The sequence below is a fragment of the Sturnus vulgaris genome, chromosome 1, assembly GCF_052056855.1.
Source record: "Sturnus vulgaris isolate bStuVul1 chromosome 1, bStuVul1.hap1, whole genome shotgun sequence".
In the NCBI taxonomy this organism is placed as follows: domain Eukaryota; kingdom Metazoa; phylum Chordata; class Aves; order Passeriformes; family Sturnidae; genus Sturnus; species Sturnus vulgaris.
In genome coordinates this window covers 92,235,513-92,254,986 of record NC_142243.1, presented here as the reverse complement: position 1 = coordinate 92,254,986, position 19,474 = coordinate 92,235,513, and the positions used below count along the sequence as shown (strand labels likewise).

The window sequence follows — 19,474 nt, the reverse complement described above, 5'->3', positions numbered from 1 at the left end:
CAGAGATGGTAATGCTTTGTTAAGAGCTGAATTGTAGCATATAAGGAGAGCAGAGAGCTGGGCTGGGACTTTTTCAGCAGGACAGACTGGCCTGTATTGGTTCCCAAAGAGTTTCCCATGCAAAATTAATCTGCAAGGATATTAGCATATGAATATTGCAGCTTATGAACTGATACTCTGGCTGAATAACTCTCCATAACTAATGCCAACACACTGAATGGTTTTTTGATACTTGTATTAAAAAAACTCTACTTCTGAAATATGATTTTATCAAATAGTTGGTGTATTATTAGACCAGTTACACACTCGAAACATAATAGTATGTAAATTAAACTTAAAGTTAATTTTACATTTTCCCTGAGCAGTGAAACGATGTCCTGATGGATATTGCATTTTAATGTTCATTTGGTTGATCATATTATATTTTCTTTCTCCTGTTATTTCCCATAAACAGTATAATTTCATAGTGCTGACAGCCTATATACTAAATAACACAGTGAAACAATGGCAACTGCATTGTTCTCTATATACTGACAAATCTCTTTGCTTAATGTGCATTCAATAAATATAAAATAGCAAATGTTTTTAAACCAGGGGAAAAACACAATGAAAGTTATTAATATGTTTTTTTCCATGGTATTTACATGTGCCACGTTTTGTTCTTTTCTTTAAAAATACAATTTTGTTGAAGTAAGACAGCAAGGAAAAACTGCATCATAAAAGCGCAGTAGCAATGAAGATATTTGTTTCAGTGCAGCCTCAAAAGACAAGAGAGCCCATTTCTTTTTTTGGGCAGTGAGAGAGTGTTAAATGCTGTGCTCTGTTTTCAATTAAACAGCAGCATTAAATATAAAATTAAAGTTTAAGAATTAATAATTTTTCCTTCCTCAGCCAAATTTCCTCACAGATTTTAAAAGTATTATACCCAGAGGAGGAGTTTTAAAAATGACTAGCCGGTTTTTGTATTTCCATTTCACAGAACTGCAATATCGTCCTTCATCATGAGCTACATAAGGAATCAAATTTGAAAAACCACTCAAGGGGCCTTTATCTAGAGGTCTTTCAGTACACATTGTCTCACAGGAATGTTGGTCAGGATGGGAAGTGCCTGTCCCTTGTCAGTGAGTGGTTTGTGTTTGAGGAGCTGGCTGCCTGGTTTTTGCTCATGCTGTAGGGCTGTGTAATGACTTCAGTGCTGGGACTATCCTTGGGGCTGAAAAGGTCCAAACACAGCAGCTGCTCCCAGAGGAGCATCACCTGGCTGTGCTCCTGGTGTCCATGAGAGCCAAATGGCATCTCTGTGGAAGCTTTATTGGAAGAGTGTTGGCCAGGATGGTTCCCTCTAGGAGTCTTTCCACCTGTGCCTGATTCGGGGCTGCCTCTTCCGGTTCTCAGCCCATTCCTGCCTTTCCCACCTCTCCCAGCTGTAGCCAGTGACTGTGGACTGCCTATTGCCCTGACTGCTGGTGGAGGTCATGGATCTTGCTCCAGGTTTAGCTCCATCTCAGGGCCTGCCTGAGCTTTTGGTGCCAAGCTGCAGGTACTGGGGGTGGCTGTGGTGTGCATATGTCCTGCTGGAGGGAAAGCTGCTGTCCCCTTGCTGACAGAAGCTGTGCCACAGTGCTGGGCAGGGTCCTGGCTGTGACCTGCCATGGGCAGTGTGCCTCTTCCCCTCCAAAGCCCTGCATTCCTGTGGAGAGCTGAGCAGCTCTCAGGAACTGAGCAGGACAGACCTCCAGATGTATTTTGACCCCTTAGCGTTTGAGTGCTGCTTCATACTGCTTGGGGGAAACTTCCTAGAAGTCTCAGTTTTAAAAAAGTAAAAAGCTAAAAACCCTGTACAGTTAATAAATTGACCCTGTTTTTGTCCATGCTCCACCCCTTGAAGCCCCTTAAACTACTTGACTGACTTCAAGCCATCATTAAGAATTCTGCTTCTTCTAGGCACTTTAAGTCATGAAATCTTAAGGCAGGAGAGGACTCTTTTAGTTTGAAAATAAGGGGTGGATGTCTGGATTGGTTTTATTATTAGCACTGCCTCACAGCTTTACCCACTGGATCACTGCTACAGTAACATAATATATAATAATATGTATTTCCAAGTGTCAAGGCTTCTCGTTTAAAGCTTAACTCAATTTTAAATCCATGTGGAAAGGAAAGACTTTTAAAATACTTAATAAATTCTAATCTTAATCATATTCATCATTATTAAAATTTGAAATAGGTTGAAGTACTTAAGGTAAGTGAAATGAAAAAACTAATAAAGAGCATGGAACACGCTGGAGAAATGGAAAAATAATTGCTAAAGATTAAGAAATCTAAAATGGCCAAACATGAAAAAGCCTTCATTTCCAATAAGCATTTATTTTAAAGTTTTGCAATAGCTTAATTATATAAAAGGAGATTTTTAAAAAGGAATTGAATGTTAAGTGTAGCAGAGTAGCAAGACATGATTAAATACATTAAAACATACTAGTCCTTTCTTTGGGCTTCAGACATGATTTAGGTCTTGTCAGTTCTTGAGAGAGTTGCATCACCTGTCAGCAAGGAGACACCATCACTGTCGGTGTTGCAGATAATGATGAGCATTGTGGTAATAGCAGTTTTCATAATAAGTAGTGCCTAGAAGTAGCAAAGTACTGTGGCTGAAGACACCAGCTTGCTCACTTTTGTACAGGCCAAACAAAAGATTTTTCTCTTCCAAAGGTTTTGTAATCCAGGCATGAAAGGAAGGACCTCTTTGGTTTTAATTAAAAATCATACCCAGGTAATCAAAGTATTTTCCTTTTATTCTTTCATCCTCTTTTTTTATTTTCTACTAGTGAATGAAAAGGGGTATTTGAATAGTTCACTTCACAATGTAATCTGTGGGAGAAAATGGCATTTAATCTTTTAAAAATTGAAGCTAGTAATTTTATTTGTATTTTAGGGATTACTTACCTTGACCATGCTGGGTCAGCGCTCTTCCCAGAGAGTCTTCTTAAAGCTTTTACTGATGACCTCAGAAACAACGTTTATGGTAAGTGTAAAGCAATGCTCCTATGAGTCTGCTCAAGTTTCCATTGAAATAATTCAAAACCGAGCTTCTTGGAAAAGACCTTCTGCAGGTTTTTTAATATTGCTATGAAGTAGTTGGAAGACCAGTGCTTTTAGAAAGGAGGCATAGGCCCTTTTTGTCACTCCTAGCTTCATTCTTTGGTGGCCAAGGACCTGTCAATGTTGGTGAAGAAGAAAGATCAAAGTGAACATGGCTCTGTTGCATTACTGTGTTAGGGCACCAGGCTTGGGATAAAGAAATACATTTTAGCTATAAGCACTTTTCATTCTTTGTGGTTTTTTCCACACCAAAATGCAAAGCCAGTTTCAAGGACCAGAATCCAGAACCACCCTCCTTCTCAGAGAGTCATCACAAAGAGCTTCCACTGTGATTCAGTAAAAGCATTTTATTCAGAAGAAAGCATAGCTCAAAGATCCCAAGTGAATTTAGGCACAGAATAGGTGCTATTAGACTTGGCTGTGCTCTATTAGATTTTGGTGCCTACTCAGAAAAAGGATAGGTATTGCCAAAGCAATCCTGTGCAGAGGAATGTGAGTAAAAGTATCTACAGAATTGCGTAATATCTGGGTGGAGATTTAACTTCTACAGAACCACCTGTAAATGCTTCATTCCCAGATCCTCACCTAAATCTTTAATTTCTTTCTAATATTATTTAGCCAAGAAGCACACGCTGAGTGTGATTTTATACAAAGTCAACAGCATCCATTGTTTAAGAAATATTACTGTTCAAGAAATTGTTGCTGTGTGAGACAATTTGCATTAGAGTGAGTCATGCTCAACCAGAAAAAAATATACTGCACAGTATTATGCTGTGAGTATTCCCACTGAACTAATCAAATTTCCTATGGTGTATTACTATCTGTGGGTCATGTGTCCTTTTTGCTAGTTTTATGTCTTTCTTGCACTCCCTGATGCATGGAACAAAGGGTTTCCTCACTTGGGAACCAGGTACCACTGCTTTTGAAGAAAATGCTTGTTCATTCCAGCACTGGCACACATGTGCTTATCACCTGGGCAAGCCACTTGAGAGTTTTGGGTAGTTGTCATTTTCCATGTGCCATTATGTCATTGTCCTCTATTCTTTTTCCTGAATACTGGCAAGACTGGGATCCAGAGCATGAACTTAAGTTTCACTACAAAATAAGTGTTATTCTTGGTAGACATAGGGGCTTTTTCCTGTTATAACAAAATACATCGATTTGATTACATTTGAGATCTCCTATTCAAGTACATGCCAGTGATAGGAAAATGAACGTTCTGTCACCACAGACATTGTAAAGTGAAATAGATGCGCTCTGATCTTATTTACTTCAAACAACATTGGGCTCAACCCTTTTAATAAGTACCATCTGTGGCAGAAAAAAAATAATTTGTGAATCAATTGACTGCTTGTGAATAGAAATAGTAATACTGCCAGTTTAGAGCAGATTTGTATAGTACCTATAATGCTATAGGAGAACAAATTGTGTATTTTTATTGGTGTTTTCATCTAAAATGATAACAAGAGCTCCAGCATGGTCAATTTTTTTTTTCAGTTATAACTCATACTCTAAGGACAGTGAATGCTGTATAGGATAATTTAACAAACAGATATGAATAAAGGGGGGTTGATTTGCAGCTTTTTTTATTTTCTTGGTGATAATCCACCGGCCCAAAGAGCTGCAGAATAGCTGTTGCATGTGTAAATGAGGGAAAGTAATATAAGTAAAAGAGTATTTCACTTCTAAATGGAAAATATTTGAATTGAAAATTACAGAAATGCAACATCAGACATGTACAGTCTTAGTTTGGGGTTTGAGCTCTAAAGTTATTATTTTCAACACCTTCACTCAACTTTCAGGGTAACTTCTAAATTTGGAAAAGAGTAGCTAATATTGGAGCCTACTGCAAAAATGGTGTTAATATATCAATTTTTTTTCCTTATCCCTTTCCAAACTGTTTTACCATGCTCTCTAAGTATTTGCCAATAGGAAAGTGTTCTGTGCCTGGGTGAATATTGCTGTAATCTCTTTTGCTCAAGAAGATAAAATCATGCTGTCTTAATTGTTATATATGCTTGTGCTGAGCTTGGCTAAGGCAGCTACTAATTTTGCAATAAAATTTATATTTCAATGAATTATATGAATTTCAGACACTAAAAAATGAGGATTAATTCCTCTGTCCAGTCATGATTGTCTGTTTTCTCCAGATCCTGTCTTTTGCTTCTTAGCTACTGCACAAATACGTTTATGAATGTGCCTTCTGTCTGTAGTTTATGTATGCTTGTGTATATGCAGATTAATTTTCTTTTTAGGGGAACTGCCTATTAGTAAGAGATTCAGCTGAAGTTTCTGGGTCTGTCATAATTGCTTTACCCTGTTGTGTGGCCCTTCTCTTGACTAAGGGGCTTCAGGGAATTGCTGTTAAGTATGCATTGAACCTTTATCATCTTTTAGGCTCACTTGGTGTAATACTTTGATAAAAGAGAAATTTAATAGCAAAATTTTGATTAATGATTAATTTCTGTATCTCTGTTGTCTCCTAGGAAACCCTCATAGTCAGAATATCAGCAGCAAGCTGACATATGACACAATCGAGCATGTTCGGTACAGGTAGAATAATATTTTTTTCAGATGTTGTATGATGCACTTGATAGTTTTCATTTTGGTTAGGCCTGCACTGTTTTAATGACTTTGATGTGATACTATTTTCTAAGGGTCATCTCTCATAGCTAAATAAAACACGTCACTTTTGAAACACAAGGTATTTGGACAAGCAAGTCTTGGATCATATAAATTCTTTTTCTCCCAGATCCCCAAATCCTGAAAGTCCTGTAGTTAATTTAGTGCTGTAATACAAGTCCACAGTTTTAATTAAGATATAGGTTTTGGAATTTCAGAAGTGATTATTAGTAAGATGGTATGGTAAGATAGTAAGGTGGGACTAGGTGCAAAGACATGTTTATAATTGAGATGAAATTAGATAGGGTGTAATGGCTTGTGAGAATTTACAAAAAGCATATAGGAATGTGGACATTGTTTTACAGCAGGTACTCACTTCCATTGGAGTAATAAAATACCGTTTAAAGCAGTTTTAGTATAACTTAAGAGTAGAAAGAAAGAAAATGTAAACTTGACTGTTGGGGCTTCTGGGTATGGGCAAGAAAATGAACTGATTCTCTAAATTATTCCTTTGAAAGTTCAGGATGCCGTGTGCTGAAGGTATGCTTCTTGCTATTGATTTGTCATGATTTACATCATGACAAAATATACAACTTAGGCACTTGGTTATTGGTTTTAGGGACCTTTTTCAGAAAACTTGCTATTTTATGAAATACATTTTTATCGCAGCATATGGATGCTTTGCGTTTATTTGCCTGCTTTTAATGACACTCTTAAGGCAAGTAAAGAATGTAATGGATTCCTATTTTGTCTTCTTCCTTTAAAGTAAATATTTTTCCAAAACACATCACAGAATTCAGATCAATAGCATTCTAGTGTTCATAGTTGTAATGAAGAAAATCTGTTTATACCTTTCTGCTGACTGTTTTTATGGGATTGTAAAAAACCCAAGGTTTCTTGTTCGATGCTGGTGCACTCTGTAATCGGTTTTCCCCCTTCCCATCCCTAGCTTTCTGGAGAAAGCATCTTTTTGCTTCTGCCATGACCCTCTTTTTATGCTGTGGAGGATGACAACCTATTAATGTATGGCCAAATGAAATGAAAGCGACTACCCATGAGGAATTGCTGTCTTCAAAAGCAGACACTTACAGCCAGTTACAGCAGTACCCACAGTCTGCAGAGTCTTTTGAGCAGACCTGTGTGCTTGCATGCAGAGTTAGCATTCTGATTTCCATTTACTCAGTGCTGTTGCAATGTTGCTTTTTCACAGTTCTGCTTATGAAGGCACAGTAGGAAGTGTAACTGTTTTTAGAATAATTACTATTGTACTGCGTGTTCTTCATTGTTAGGGAGTAAGGAAATAAGCTTTCACTGAGTAAAAACCTAGATCACTTGAAAAGAACTTACATCTTCAGCATATTTTATTTTGGATCCTGCTTTAAAAAAGCTTGAGACATTTTTAAGGGTGGAATGGGAGATTGCAAGAACATACCAGTGTTAGTACTGAGGGGAGTTTTGTGTATTTTGTTTTTTTTAAAAATGCCCTCTGCATCTAAATGAACATTTTTGGTATTACACCTGATAGAATTTTTTAATCTGTCCCTAAAGAAATGCAGCCATTTTTAAACTTCCAATAAAAATTTAAAAAGCATAGTCGTCAAAAAGGCATAGTCATAAAAATTCAGGAAGAAAATGCCCCAAACCTACTGTCAATAAGTCAGCTATCCAAAATGCAATAAAAGTATATTAAAAATCTATACTTCTATGCCATTGCAGCTAATAAAAATAAGCAGTATGACAAGACAAGGAGAGAGGCAGCTCTGTCCTGCATCACAGTGCATAGATTGGATTTCCTCAGTGAAAAAATAATTCAGTACGCAGTTTAAGAAATCTTAGTTGCTGACTTGTAATTTGCCTTTTGGCACATGGCTGCAGCCAGAAGTATAGCTTTTTTTCATTGTTTGACTCCTCGATAATTTTTAAGTGTTTTTTAAAATTTGATTTTCCGATGAGATGGCACAATCAACTAATTAAAAATTAACACAAAACCTAATTTCAGATTTATATTTCCAGATATGGATGACAGCAGTATCAGAATAGACTTTTCTAATCTGTCAGTGTACACTGTTCAATGATACAAAACTGCATGATTTGGTTTTGCCTTCATATCTGTTTGACAGAGAGAAAACATTCTTAGAATGTGGCTTTGTAAGAGAATAACATAAATAAATAATTGAGTCAGTGGATGTTTTCTCTGATTTACAAAATTGTAATAAGATGCTTTACCTCTTGACCAACTCAAGTGTAAGAAGATTAGAAGTAACTATTTTATTCTTGAAAACATTTCTTCTCTTTTCTTAACGTGGACTGCTGAGTGATTTTAAACATTGTGCATATCTCAACATTAGCCATGAGTGATGCTGAAAAGAGGAAGCAAGAAATGTGACAAACCTTACTGAAGTGTATTAAATGTATGCGTCAAAATATTATAGAACCTTTTCTATTACTTTGCTTATGGATGTATGGCACTGCCATTGCTCCACTTCCCCACAGCTAGAGAGAAGGAGTACAATATCTCCTTATGATGCTGCAGTTAATGTAACTCAGAAATTCATTACACTTAGTATTAAATAACCCTTTTCCCATATGCAAGCATTTTAAAATATTAGATTTCTGAATATTTTAAAACATTGTGCTTGTGAATCTTGCACTTGCAATATCAAATAGCGCAGCAAGTGTCTTCTAACCAGAACCAGACTGAAGTTGTTTGACATTTGTAGTACGTTTAAAACATTCAACAGGATACTTTTTTATTTAAGCACAGTGTTGTAATAGAGTTTTGATGTTCATCCTCAAACTTTCAGGTCCTATGAAGGGTTAAACTGAATCATACTTTGAGAATTCAAAAATATATTTTAAAAAAAGGCCAGAAATTTCAGTTACGATTTTGGTACCAAGCATCTCCTAGACTGTGGCAATACATGTATTACAGAATTTTCTTGCTGAAGCTAAAAGGATTGGGCATTGAGCTAAATGAGATCAAGTTAAAATATAGAACCAAAACATATATTTCTATAAAGGCTTCTCTCAAAATATGCCATCTAAGTGAACTGCAAGAGGAGGATAATCTCTGTGGCCAGTACATAGTATCAGAAACAGGTACAGCAGGCACGCACAAAATTACTGTAAATGGCTTAGTGTTTTAAAAATGTATTTGTTTCTGTGGTAAAACACACAAGTGGTACCAGATTATGCTAAGGAAGCAGTCTCATAAATGCTGTTTATGATTTCATTTGCATTGTATTTTTAGAGAACATTTCATGATAGCAAGATAGATCTTTACATTCCTTCTGCAAGCATCATACCTTGCTTATGAAATAAGTTTCCATTCCAAGTCTTTTCTTTAAGGTAGCATGTTTTGAAATGGTGTTTTGTGCAAGATAGGGATTTTTTCCTTAATTCCCAGGTTTAAACAGGTCTGTGTCTGAAAACAGTAATGTTGGAACTGATACATACATGAAAATGGGTTGACCTTTCCTACACAGTAAGAAGTAGTAGATACAGTATCTGCTTCGTATTGATTTGTTTTTTGCAAAGGTCATTGACAGGAGATTGTATGGATGAGTGACATCTCAGCGCTGCATCCTGTCCTCCTTAATGGCACCCATCAACTTGTAAACCTTGTTTCCAGTCTAGGGTGGTTCAGCCCTTTTGTATGCTTGTTTTAGAACACCATTTGCAATCGCTGCTCTTCCTGATGCCACTGCTCAGTGGGACAACTCTGAAATACCACAGTCAGTGAAGTCCAGCAAAAGGTCACTGTGCTCACTGCAGTGACTCTATACGTGGCAAATGAGAGAGGTGTTAGAAGATAATTAGGAATAATGGATAGGGTTTTTGGAAGAGCTTAGGCCAGAGGGGTGATCTTTTCCTCGTGGTTCATGGAATTATTTAGGCGTTAAAGTATCCCAGTGTGCCCACAGTGAGTGGCTGATGACCCCACCGTGGGCTCTGTCGTGTGCTGAGTGACAGCACTGCAGGGGCTTTGGTGCAGATGCTTCTTGTTTGTCCCTCAGCCACACTTAGCCTTTTGTGCAAAGGACTCAATTTTATAAGCAGTTATTTCTGAGTCAAACCATTACTTTTGGTGAGTTTACTCTTTGCAATCCTATGCAAGGTAGTAAAAAGCTTCTGGTCAGGGTCACAGGTACTGTCATTTTTTAATGAGTTAGGAGACTCTTAAGAACAAGTAGAATCACTGTTTTACTTTGGAACTTTGCTCCTGGACTTTCAGCTCTATTTTAATAAATGAATTAATAATTAACTTGATAAGCTAAAGCTTTAGAAAGGGATTTTCTAATGCCTTCTGTTACTCTTCTGGTAGTCAGTTTTATACCTTCATATATATGGAGAGCAGTAAATAAAATTGGTACATGCACTGTCATGCTCTCTGACTAATCTTTGTTGCATAGAGAGTCAAATCTGGAATGCTTCATTTATTGAAATAAATGAATACTGTAGTAAAATAAATTAAAAGCTGGAGGTCAAGATTGCTAGTTTATGAACAAAAAGGATGAAATGCTTCTGGGAAATTCTGAGTTTTATTAATATGGGTGGCTAGAATGTTTTGCATAGAGGTCTGAAAAAGACTGGATACAACCTTTTTTTTTTTTTTTTAATTCAGAAAAAACCCTCAGGACTCTGCTTTCATAATATGTCTGTGACAAAGAAGCTATGGAGACTAAGTTTAAATGCGATCTTTCTGTGCCATTGCTCTCTAGATAAAACTCAGAGTAGGGAGAGTGGTACAGGCTTACTTGGATTCAGGCCACTAGTTTAGTTCACTTGTTTTTAAATGCACCTAGCCTTGATGCCTCATCAGCTGCTTTTTGGCAGGAACCCAATGGCCTCTGTGCCCGTGGGGAGGTTTGTGAAAGAGCACATGAGCTGATGAATGAGGTAGTCCAACTGGAACAAAACACTGATAAAAATAGTGAAACTTCTCCAATGCAAATTCCTTTCTTCCACTTGCTCCGTCTCTTTGTCTTTTTCAGGATTTATATGGAAGCTTTTTTTCCCCTCTCAAGGCTGTACAATACTTATAGAAGTGTTTTTCCCTCTTCTGGGTTTGCAGCTGCTTTTCCTAAGAAGCAGCATTGTGAGACATCAGTGTGTGACGTTTCTGGTGACGTTTGTGTTGCCTTGGATGTTTAAGGAGCAGTAACATTGTCCTGCCTGGCTTCTAGGAACACTAGCAGTTCCTTTGCCAACTCCAGGGGAGCCTGACAACTTCATTACTGGCTTACATGATTATTTGCATTTCAAGTAAGGCTTTTGGAAGACCATATACTTAGCACAAATATAATTTCTGCCATCCTCTGTGTGCACCTGTTGTGCTTGACAACTTTGTTTTGACTTCAGTACACTGCTGTTATGTAGCATTGGAGAGGTGCTCCAGCTGACTGAAGTTAAGAAATTTTGAAAACCACCTTCAGTTATGTATGTTGGTCAAAATTCAGCTGATTTTTTTAATGTCTAGTTTTCTTGAAGTCTATGGACACTTTCTGTTTTGCTCCATCTGAAACTGACTCAATGATACCTGAGTCAGTGTCAGTGCCTGACTGACAAATTTTAACTTGTGCTGTTCATACTTTGTGTCATATTTAATATCATAGCTTTCGGCAATAATAATTCATCTACTTTTTTAGTAACACAGAGATAATTTATTACTGGCCCTTTTAAAATAGTCTCTAATAATCTTTCTTTGAAGTTGGCAAACCCAGTATTGAGCTCCATTTTGAATCTTATTCATTTCACTTGTAAAGCAATATGAGTGTTTAATTTATTGTTATAATTAAGCTGTTGAAGACACACTAAAGCATTCCTAAGGGCTTCCATGGTACCTGCCATCTGTGTCTCAATGAATCTGAATTTCCTAGTGTCATTGCTGCTGCAAGACAGAGCGTTTTGCACTCATCCTTTATTTTCCATCTGAGCCCCACCTTGCTGCACTTTTAACTAGCAGATTTGAGTCCTTAAAGAGTCACCATTTGCACTATGGGTCTTTTTGCTCCCATGCAAAATTCTGAGTGCCAGTTCTGTCTCCATTTACTGTTCTGTTCCCTCAGCACTTTGGCACTGTTTTTGTTGCCCCCACTGCATGATCCTTAGTGGTCAGGATTTTTAATACCTTAAATATTGGTATCCACTGAAATAGTTTTATTATAAAATATATTTATATTTATATAATATATATAATTTTTTATATATAAAAATATGTTTGCATATATTTATTCACCTAAGTGAATAGCTATTAGTGTTGCCTATGGTTTACTATTACGAATGGGGGCTAACTAGATCATGACTTACTATTTAAATTTTTTATATATATATATATATATATAAAATAACTACTGGTGAACTTCTTATCTCCTGCATATAGCAATGTATTCAGGATCTGCTGCTATTTTTTTCTCCAGAAGCAGATATGATGTGCAAGTAATAGTAACTTTGGGATAGGTGCCTCTACAGTGTTTGAGTGATTTCATCTCATTTCTTTTTACTCTCATTTCTGATGTAACCTTAATTATCTTCTGTCCCTGTTACATCAAGTGTAACTGTGGCTGCCTTCTCCTCTGTGATAATGCCAATTTCCTCTCTGCATTGTTCCAGACTATCTGGTCTTCTTATAGACAGAGCAAACACATTTACTTTGTCAACTGATAGCACAAGCCTTCAGCTCCCTTTCTCTAATGAGCAGGTTGTTTACAGCAGCTGTGCTAGATGCTGTAGTCCTAACACTGTTGGGGTTGTTTTTTGGTTTTGGGTTTGGTCTTTTTTTTGTTTTGTTTTTTTGGTTGTTTGTTTTTGGTTTGTTTTGCTGCCCTCTGCAACCTGCTGTCTTCCTGAAATTCTCAGTTAATATGCCATGTCTCTTAGCAGTTGTTGTCTTTTTTTCTCCCCTCAGCACTGAGACTGCTCTTGGCCTGAGGCAGGTGCTAGCTAGCTGTGTTCATTAAATACATAACAGCCTGTTGCTGAGGCCATGGCTGCCATGATGAAAACTTTAGTGTAGCAAAAGACAGGCAGCTGCACGAATTCCAGGCTGCCAGGGGATGTGTTAAACACCACAGGGAGCAGAGCCAGCGGAGCACTGCTGCAGCAGAAGAAACTGAGGAGTGTGGAAGGATGGGCAGTGACTGTCAAGGGGTGAGGGTGTGGTAAAACCCAGCCATCTTTACCTGGACAGGGATGAAATGAATCTGTGTGTGCCCAGTAGGGGTTTTATGGTGGCAGATTTCAGGACAGCCAGGTCAGAAGCATATCCCAGCTGATATTGTTCAAGGGTATGGGAATGTACATAACCTTCTGGGTTTTTGTGTTTAATCTCCAGCTATTATAGACTACTTTTCATCTACTAATGATTATCTTTCCCAATTATAAAGAATAGAACACTCCCTCTTACACTGGGTCTTGAGAAGCCAGTGTTCTTTTGTTCCTACACCAAAATTTTGTGTTGCTTATAGGCTTTTGTGGTCTGTTCTACTATTAACCCTTTCTGCTACGTTTTAGTAGAGGAGATCTGTTTTCATAGGCTGAACAAGATATGCTCCCCTAGATACTATTTCAAAATGCATTCTTCATCCCCCACACCAATCTCAATTACTCTGTCTCTGGGCTTGATCTGAATTACCTTAATCTTTCTGAAGTGTGTGACCAAAATAGAACAGGGTTGTTGAAGTAAATCCTGCAGTCTGGCAATTGAGGGTTTGGTAATTGAGACAGATTAAAAGATTCTTAAAATGGTGGTATGACCTTATCAAGTATACTGGGTGCTATGAGAAGACCAAAAGTATTGTAAAGCTAAGGAAATGGCTCGAGCATTTAAAATAAATTAAGGAAATCTGGTGGCAAAACAGATTTCCAGAGAGGAAGAAAGCACATCTTTCTGGGAATTCTTCTAGAGTGTAATAAATTCGTTGGAACATGAGCTTTCTTGTTTGTTTTTGTTATGAAATTTCATGCTAGGCTGAAAGTGATAATGCGGTCCATAAACTGGTTGATACTTAAAATATTCAAGTAAAAATCAAAGATTGTGAGATTTTGTACCAAGAATTTTTATTTATGGATGCCACAATGACTTAAAGGAAAGAAAATTATTTGATTAAACTTGGTCACTTTAAGCATTTGGTTCTTTGAAGCTAAATGCACTAACTTTGATTGGTAATTGGAAATAATATCAAATAAGTGCCTAAAACTCAGAAAGAACTTTGTAGTGTATGCTGGCAGTATTATTCAGTTCCTTCTAACGTTCATTATTCTTTCTGTTGTTTCTTTGCTGATTCCATTGATTGAAGTTTCTTACCTGTTTTAAACTTTATGTCTAATTTGAAGGTTGTAAGCAAAGATAGTGTCCTTGAAATTAAAGGCTGCCTTTAAGAAGCAGCACGAGTTATGGTAAGATACAGGAATATGAAAGATAAATGAAGCAAGACTTTAAACAGAACTGTCTCTTTTATATTAAGGTTAACAACACCTAGTGAATCCAGGTTTAATTTGCTAGATTTTATTAGTGTATTTGGTACGTGTCAAGGCAGAAGAAAATTGCATCGATATTACTGAGTGCCAGCTCAATAACATGTTGCGAATAATTTAGAATTTATTGCAATCTTTTGGATGGTGAGACTGTTTAGAGGAGTATGATGTATGTACTTCAGATTTTATGGAGACTCCCATGGCTTGTAATGAATCCAGTGATCACAGGCAATGGTTCTCAAAAGAGCTTTACAACACTCCAGCTTTTCTCAGCCATCCACTTACCATTTCTTTTAGTTTGTCTCTTTTTACCTTTTTTAAAGAGTTTAAAATTTCAATACTTTTTTTTGCAGCTGTCCTGTGATGAAAAGGAGATTTTATACACATGTAACACTTCTTTAAAGAATCTGTCAATGGTCACAGACTAGATATTTCTGACTTGTGAGTAAACTGTGTATGAAAACAGTATTGCTTTACAGTAAGGAAAAAAAAATTAACACAAAACTACAAAAAGACCAAAGATATGAACAATACTAAAACTGACCTCTAGAATATAGAATATAGAGCTGAGACTTCTGTGCTAACAAGGGAAGCACTCTGCAGCAAAGGCGTGAAGCACAATCCTACTTATTTTTCCTGTGCTAAAAAAGAATTTCACTGACCTCTTGGTTCCAAAATCCTGGTGCCAAAATCTTGTATGTTGTCCAATTCTGTCTTCTTTTAAGTCCCTGGCTTTCTGGTAAGCTGTGTGTGAAACTTCCAGTTCAATGACTGTCCAGCTAACTTGCAAGGGGAGAAAGAGGTCTTCCTGCTAGTAAGAGCTTGTCCCAAGATGCATATAATCTTGCTGTGAATTCATAGAAGCTGAAGGTTATTTTATTTCACAGATCTGTCTTCCTGTGAAAGGTGAAAACCAGAGTCCAAAACCTTCTGTTTGACAATAGCTGCCTTGCTCATCTTGCAGGGCTGTAAAGCCTTTGGTCCCACAGCAATACACTGCAAACTCTAAAGTCCCCATGTACAAGCTTACTGGGAAGTGCCTATCTGACCTTCCAAGGACCAAACAGCCCCCCACACATGTAAAACTTTATGCCAAAATACTTAATGTGAACTCTGTCAATATCCTATACACAGTATAATGTTTCAGCAACATACTTGAGGAATGGCTCATTCCCTGCAAAAGATATTTATGGACAGTTTTGATAATTTGATTTTTATCTGCAATCATGTAACAAGACACTTACAATAACTGTTATTGCAGCCTGCCTTATTAGCAATTTGGGTGTTAACATGATCTGAAAGTGGAATAAGACCAGGTGACAGACCTCTGAAGTGTTGTGTCTGAGACAGTGTATGAAGGCAGTGACTGAGCCTAGATCAAAACAGACCTCCTAACTCTTCTTGGTCATGTTCCTCCTATGTAAAAAGTGTGCTACAAGCAGGTAGTTTCTGCATTACTGTCCATGACTCCAGCACAAACTGCTTGTGTTTGTGATGAGCTCCATGTGTTGCAGAAGTAGAGTGAAAGGAGTTTGTTTAGGTTTCTTCCTTGGCTGAAGTAACCTGTTGCTGACAGATTTACAATCATGGTATAGTTCAGCTAACGAGATGTGCCTGAACCAAAATAGATAGGGGCAGTGCCTCTCTCTCCTACTTACCTGACAAAGTTGCTTAGATGAAAGAGGAGGCCTCCAGAATTCCAGGAACACTTGTCAGCTGTCTTGAGTGGCTGTCATAGTCAATGGGATGCTCTTGCTTGTTTGAAGTCTCCTTCTCCCTTCTTTGGGTGGGGGGATAGTTTTTGTGCTAAGCTTACACGTGCATTGTCTGAAGGCAGTGCGCAAGGGTAATTTTCTGTCAGTCTGTGAGGAGTCCATGCTGTGTAGGACATAGCCCAATGATGAGTATAATATGCTGCTTCATTTCTGAGAGGAAAATAAAATAAGATGGTTTACTTTATAGGTACACGTACAAGCAAAATACTTTTTCAATGTCTCGAGCCATACCTGTGAAAATTTGAAATCAAGGATACATCATGTTGGTCACAGTAGTGGTTCAGATACATAAGACTTCATCTGAAAAACCATAGAACAATCACAATCCACTTTGAGTTTATCTGATCGTGTTTGCCTATTTAAACATCTAAATGGGATGGGATTGCCATAGCAAATAGTACTGGCATTTAGCTTTTCTAATGAACTTCAGAATGAGTTCGATGAAGTATGCTTTTAGTATAAATTGGAGTTAAGCTGCACTGTCAAAATGTGATATTATAGGTGGCATTCCTAACAATGAAGTGCAAATGAAATTCTATCAGCTTTTAATTAAATAAGCACACACTCCACTGAATTTTGGAAATATAATTCTCTTAATCTGAAGTCTCAGGCCCTGAACAACTATCATAATTTGAAAGATAGTGCTGATATATTTCAAAGCTGTTTGTACTTAACAAAATACTCATGTTGTTTTCTTTGGTAAATTTGGGGCCCTTTTGATTTCCTCAGGTATTTCTTCTTCAATTGTATGAAAAAGAGCTAAGATAACCTTCCCCCTGGTTGTGGCCCATAAAAATCAGAGCTATAAGTATTAACAACAAGGCTACAGCACCTGGAATCTGATGCTGGTATCTGGAATACTGAGGAGCTGTTGGTTGTGGCTGCACACTATGGACAAAGCAATGAAGTGTGTTAAGGAATTCATGCCTGGCAATTCAAAGCTGTCACAGGCCTTCCCAAGTGGAAAGGGATTGACTACAAACTCTTGCTGGTGCCCTGCCATTTTTAAACTGTATGGTCATGATAAGATGCTGGAAAGATGGCTGAAGATGTTCCTATAGAAGGGTCATAAATCTTGGAGGAGAGAGATTCCCTTGACAAAGCCTTCTACAAGATGTAATAAATTCACACTTAGCAGTGCTAATTACTTCATTTTCAGTGTTGTGAGAAAATGTGTACACCAAATTGAATAGGAAGGGGAAAAGAGGAAAAATAACTGTCAAGTTTCATGTAACATAGTGTTTTGAGTTACAAGTCTTTTAGAGAAATTAATATGTGCTTCATTCTATTATTCTTTCTTGACTTTCAGTATCATATGATTCACATTGCTACAAACAAAAAACAAAGATGGACAGAAAGTCTTTTAAGGATAAGAAATACAATTTTATTTGGCAAGAGTAGATGATAGGAAGTAAGGTCTAGTTAATTAGGTAGTATGTAAAAAAGTTGCTGTTCCTTAAGTTCTGATAGTCAAATTTAAATGTTTCACTGGAAGGTTTTTTTGCATACAAAGACCTGCATTCGAACTGTTTCAGAATAATTTATAAGAGTAGCAATCTTTTTGAATATGTTTATATGTGGTTTATGTGTTTTGGAGTCATCTCAGTTTTATTTTCACAGCCTAAAGTATTTTTCACCTCCATTAGAAGTTATTTAACACCAGTGGCATATAATATTTTCTATGTCAGTTGCTTGACTTTCATTTTCAAGTCTAATTGACGTTTACTTGCAATGAATTTGAGCTATCAAATCACTAAAACCATTACTGTAGCAGAATCACTCTGCCTTTAGGGTGTACTTATATTTCTACATTAGCAGATTTGTGTTTTGTACCTATATAGTGAAATTCCCTGTATCAAACTCAAACAAGAAAAATGAAAATTAAATCCTCTCTTTTTGTTCCTTCTTTCTAAATGTGAGAATTTTGCTCATGTGGCTATATTGACTTCTTATGTACCTGACCAGTATAGTAACTATGGCAGTAGAACTAGCTAAATATGGAATTAAGCATTTGAGAAAACAATATTCAACGTAACTTTTCAGGAATTCAGAGTTATAGTGCACAATTAACAGCTTAATGGACCTTTACATTTTCTGAGATGCTCATTTTAAATGAGACAGATTGCTTGGCAGTGTTTAATAAAAAGTTTGATTACATACAGTGTATAAAATGAAGACTTAGAAATTAGGCAGGTTCAGAAGCAATTTCTCTCAAGCACACTTGGGTTCCAACAAAAGGAGAGCATGTGTGAACTTGATGACTTCGAATATAATTACTGAGGTGCACAGCATATTGTAAGTAATTTAAAATTTGTGAATGACAACTCTCTGTGAAGGTTTAATCACAGCAAAATGTAAGTGTTGTTACACTTGTTTTTACAATCACAGTGAAAGAATTGCCCTCGTGATTTATTCTGTGTAGCATGCAGATCAGTGTCACATTTTAGAAGGAAAAAGAATGACAGAAAAGCATTTTTTGGTGAACAGAGGCCAGCAGACTTAGCAGATGGGGCATTCTGTATTCGAAGACAGCTTTTAAGGGAGCTGTGAGATGTGACATAAATAATGCTCTACCAGCTTTGGTCATGTGCTGTTACTATCTCCCAGGGGCTCCTTCCATGCCTTTTCCAGAGGTACACCTCTGGTACTGGCAGACTGGTTCTACTGACAGTAGCTTGAAGTCCAAATACCAGATGTGGAGCTGAGGCAGTGGGGACACACATGTGCACAGTACCAGCTGTGGTGAAGACAGGTCATTTTGGGCAGGCAGCAAGGCAGGCAGATGGGAATGGTCAAAACCAGACCCACAGCAGCTCACAATAATGCCTGTGGCACGTGGCATGTCTGGGGTCCCAGCTAGGCTGGGGTCCTGTCTTTGGAAGTGGAGCTTTAAGATGGTAACTACTGCCCTGGAATGTGGCCTTCTGTCAGTGGTCTGAGTGGATGTTCAAATTGTTTGAGACTTGCACTGAGTTGAGGATTCAGGGCTGGAAAATCCAGGATACTGGGTGTCATTTGGTAGAGATCAGCTTTCTGAAGGCTTTGCATAAGGAAATTTTGTTCTTAACTGGTCCCATGCATTATTGCCACTGTTAATGGTGTCAGAGGAATTGTGGTAGATGGATATTGGCTATTTATAACTTCAAAGCTTTTGGATCTAGCACAAGTGTGTTGCCTAGGAAAAGCTACTGATATAATGTAAAGAAGAAAATGAGAATCCTAAATTCTTCCTAGAAAATGGTGAGAAGATTATTATTGAGTTACGCAACAATTTAAGATCTGTTAGACCTATTAAAAAATGAATACATGTTCTTCCAGGCATTGGTAGTCCCACTGCCACTAAACTTTCTGAACTTACAGTATTTATAGTTTGTTGAGTACAATTTGTTATGCTAATGGTGTTATATTTGCTTATTTATGTAGGTAATTTTAAATGGAGCCTCTCACCATTGTACTAGGTGCTTTGCAGAAAAATTAAAAACATAAATTACATAAGCTACCTGTGG

General features: G+C 37.3%; 1 protein-coding gene across 1 annotated transcript in view; it reads left to right on the top strand.

The window, feature by feature from the left end:
• Nucleotides 1-19,474, top strand: part of MOCOS (molybdenum cofactor sulfurase) — a 203,937-nt gene that overhangs the window by 23,037 nt on the left and 161,426 nt on the right. Inside the window, exons 2-3 of the mRNA XM_014880500.2 lie at nucleotides 2,930-3,019; nucleotides 5,583-5,649. Coding sequence (XP_014735986.2) covers nucleotides 2,930-3,019; nucleotides 5,583-5,649 — 157 coding nt within the window. The remainder of the gene's footprint in view (nucleotides 1-2,929; nucleotides 3,020-5,582; nucleotides 5,650-19,474) is intronic.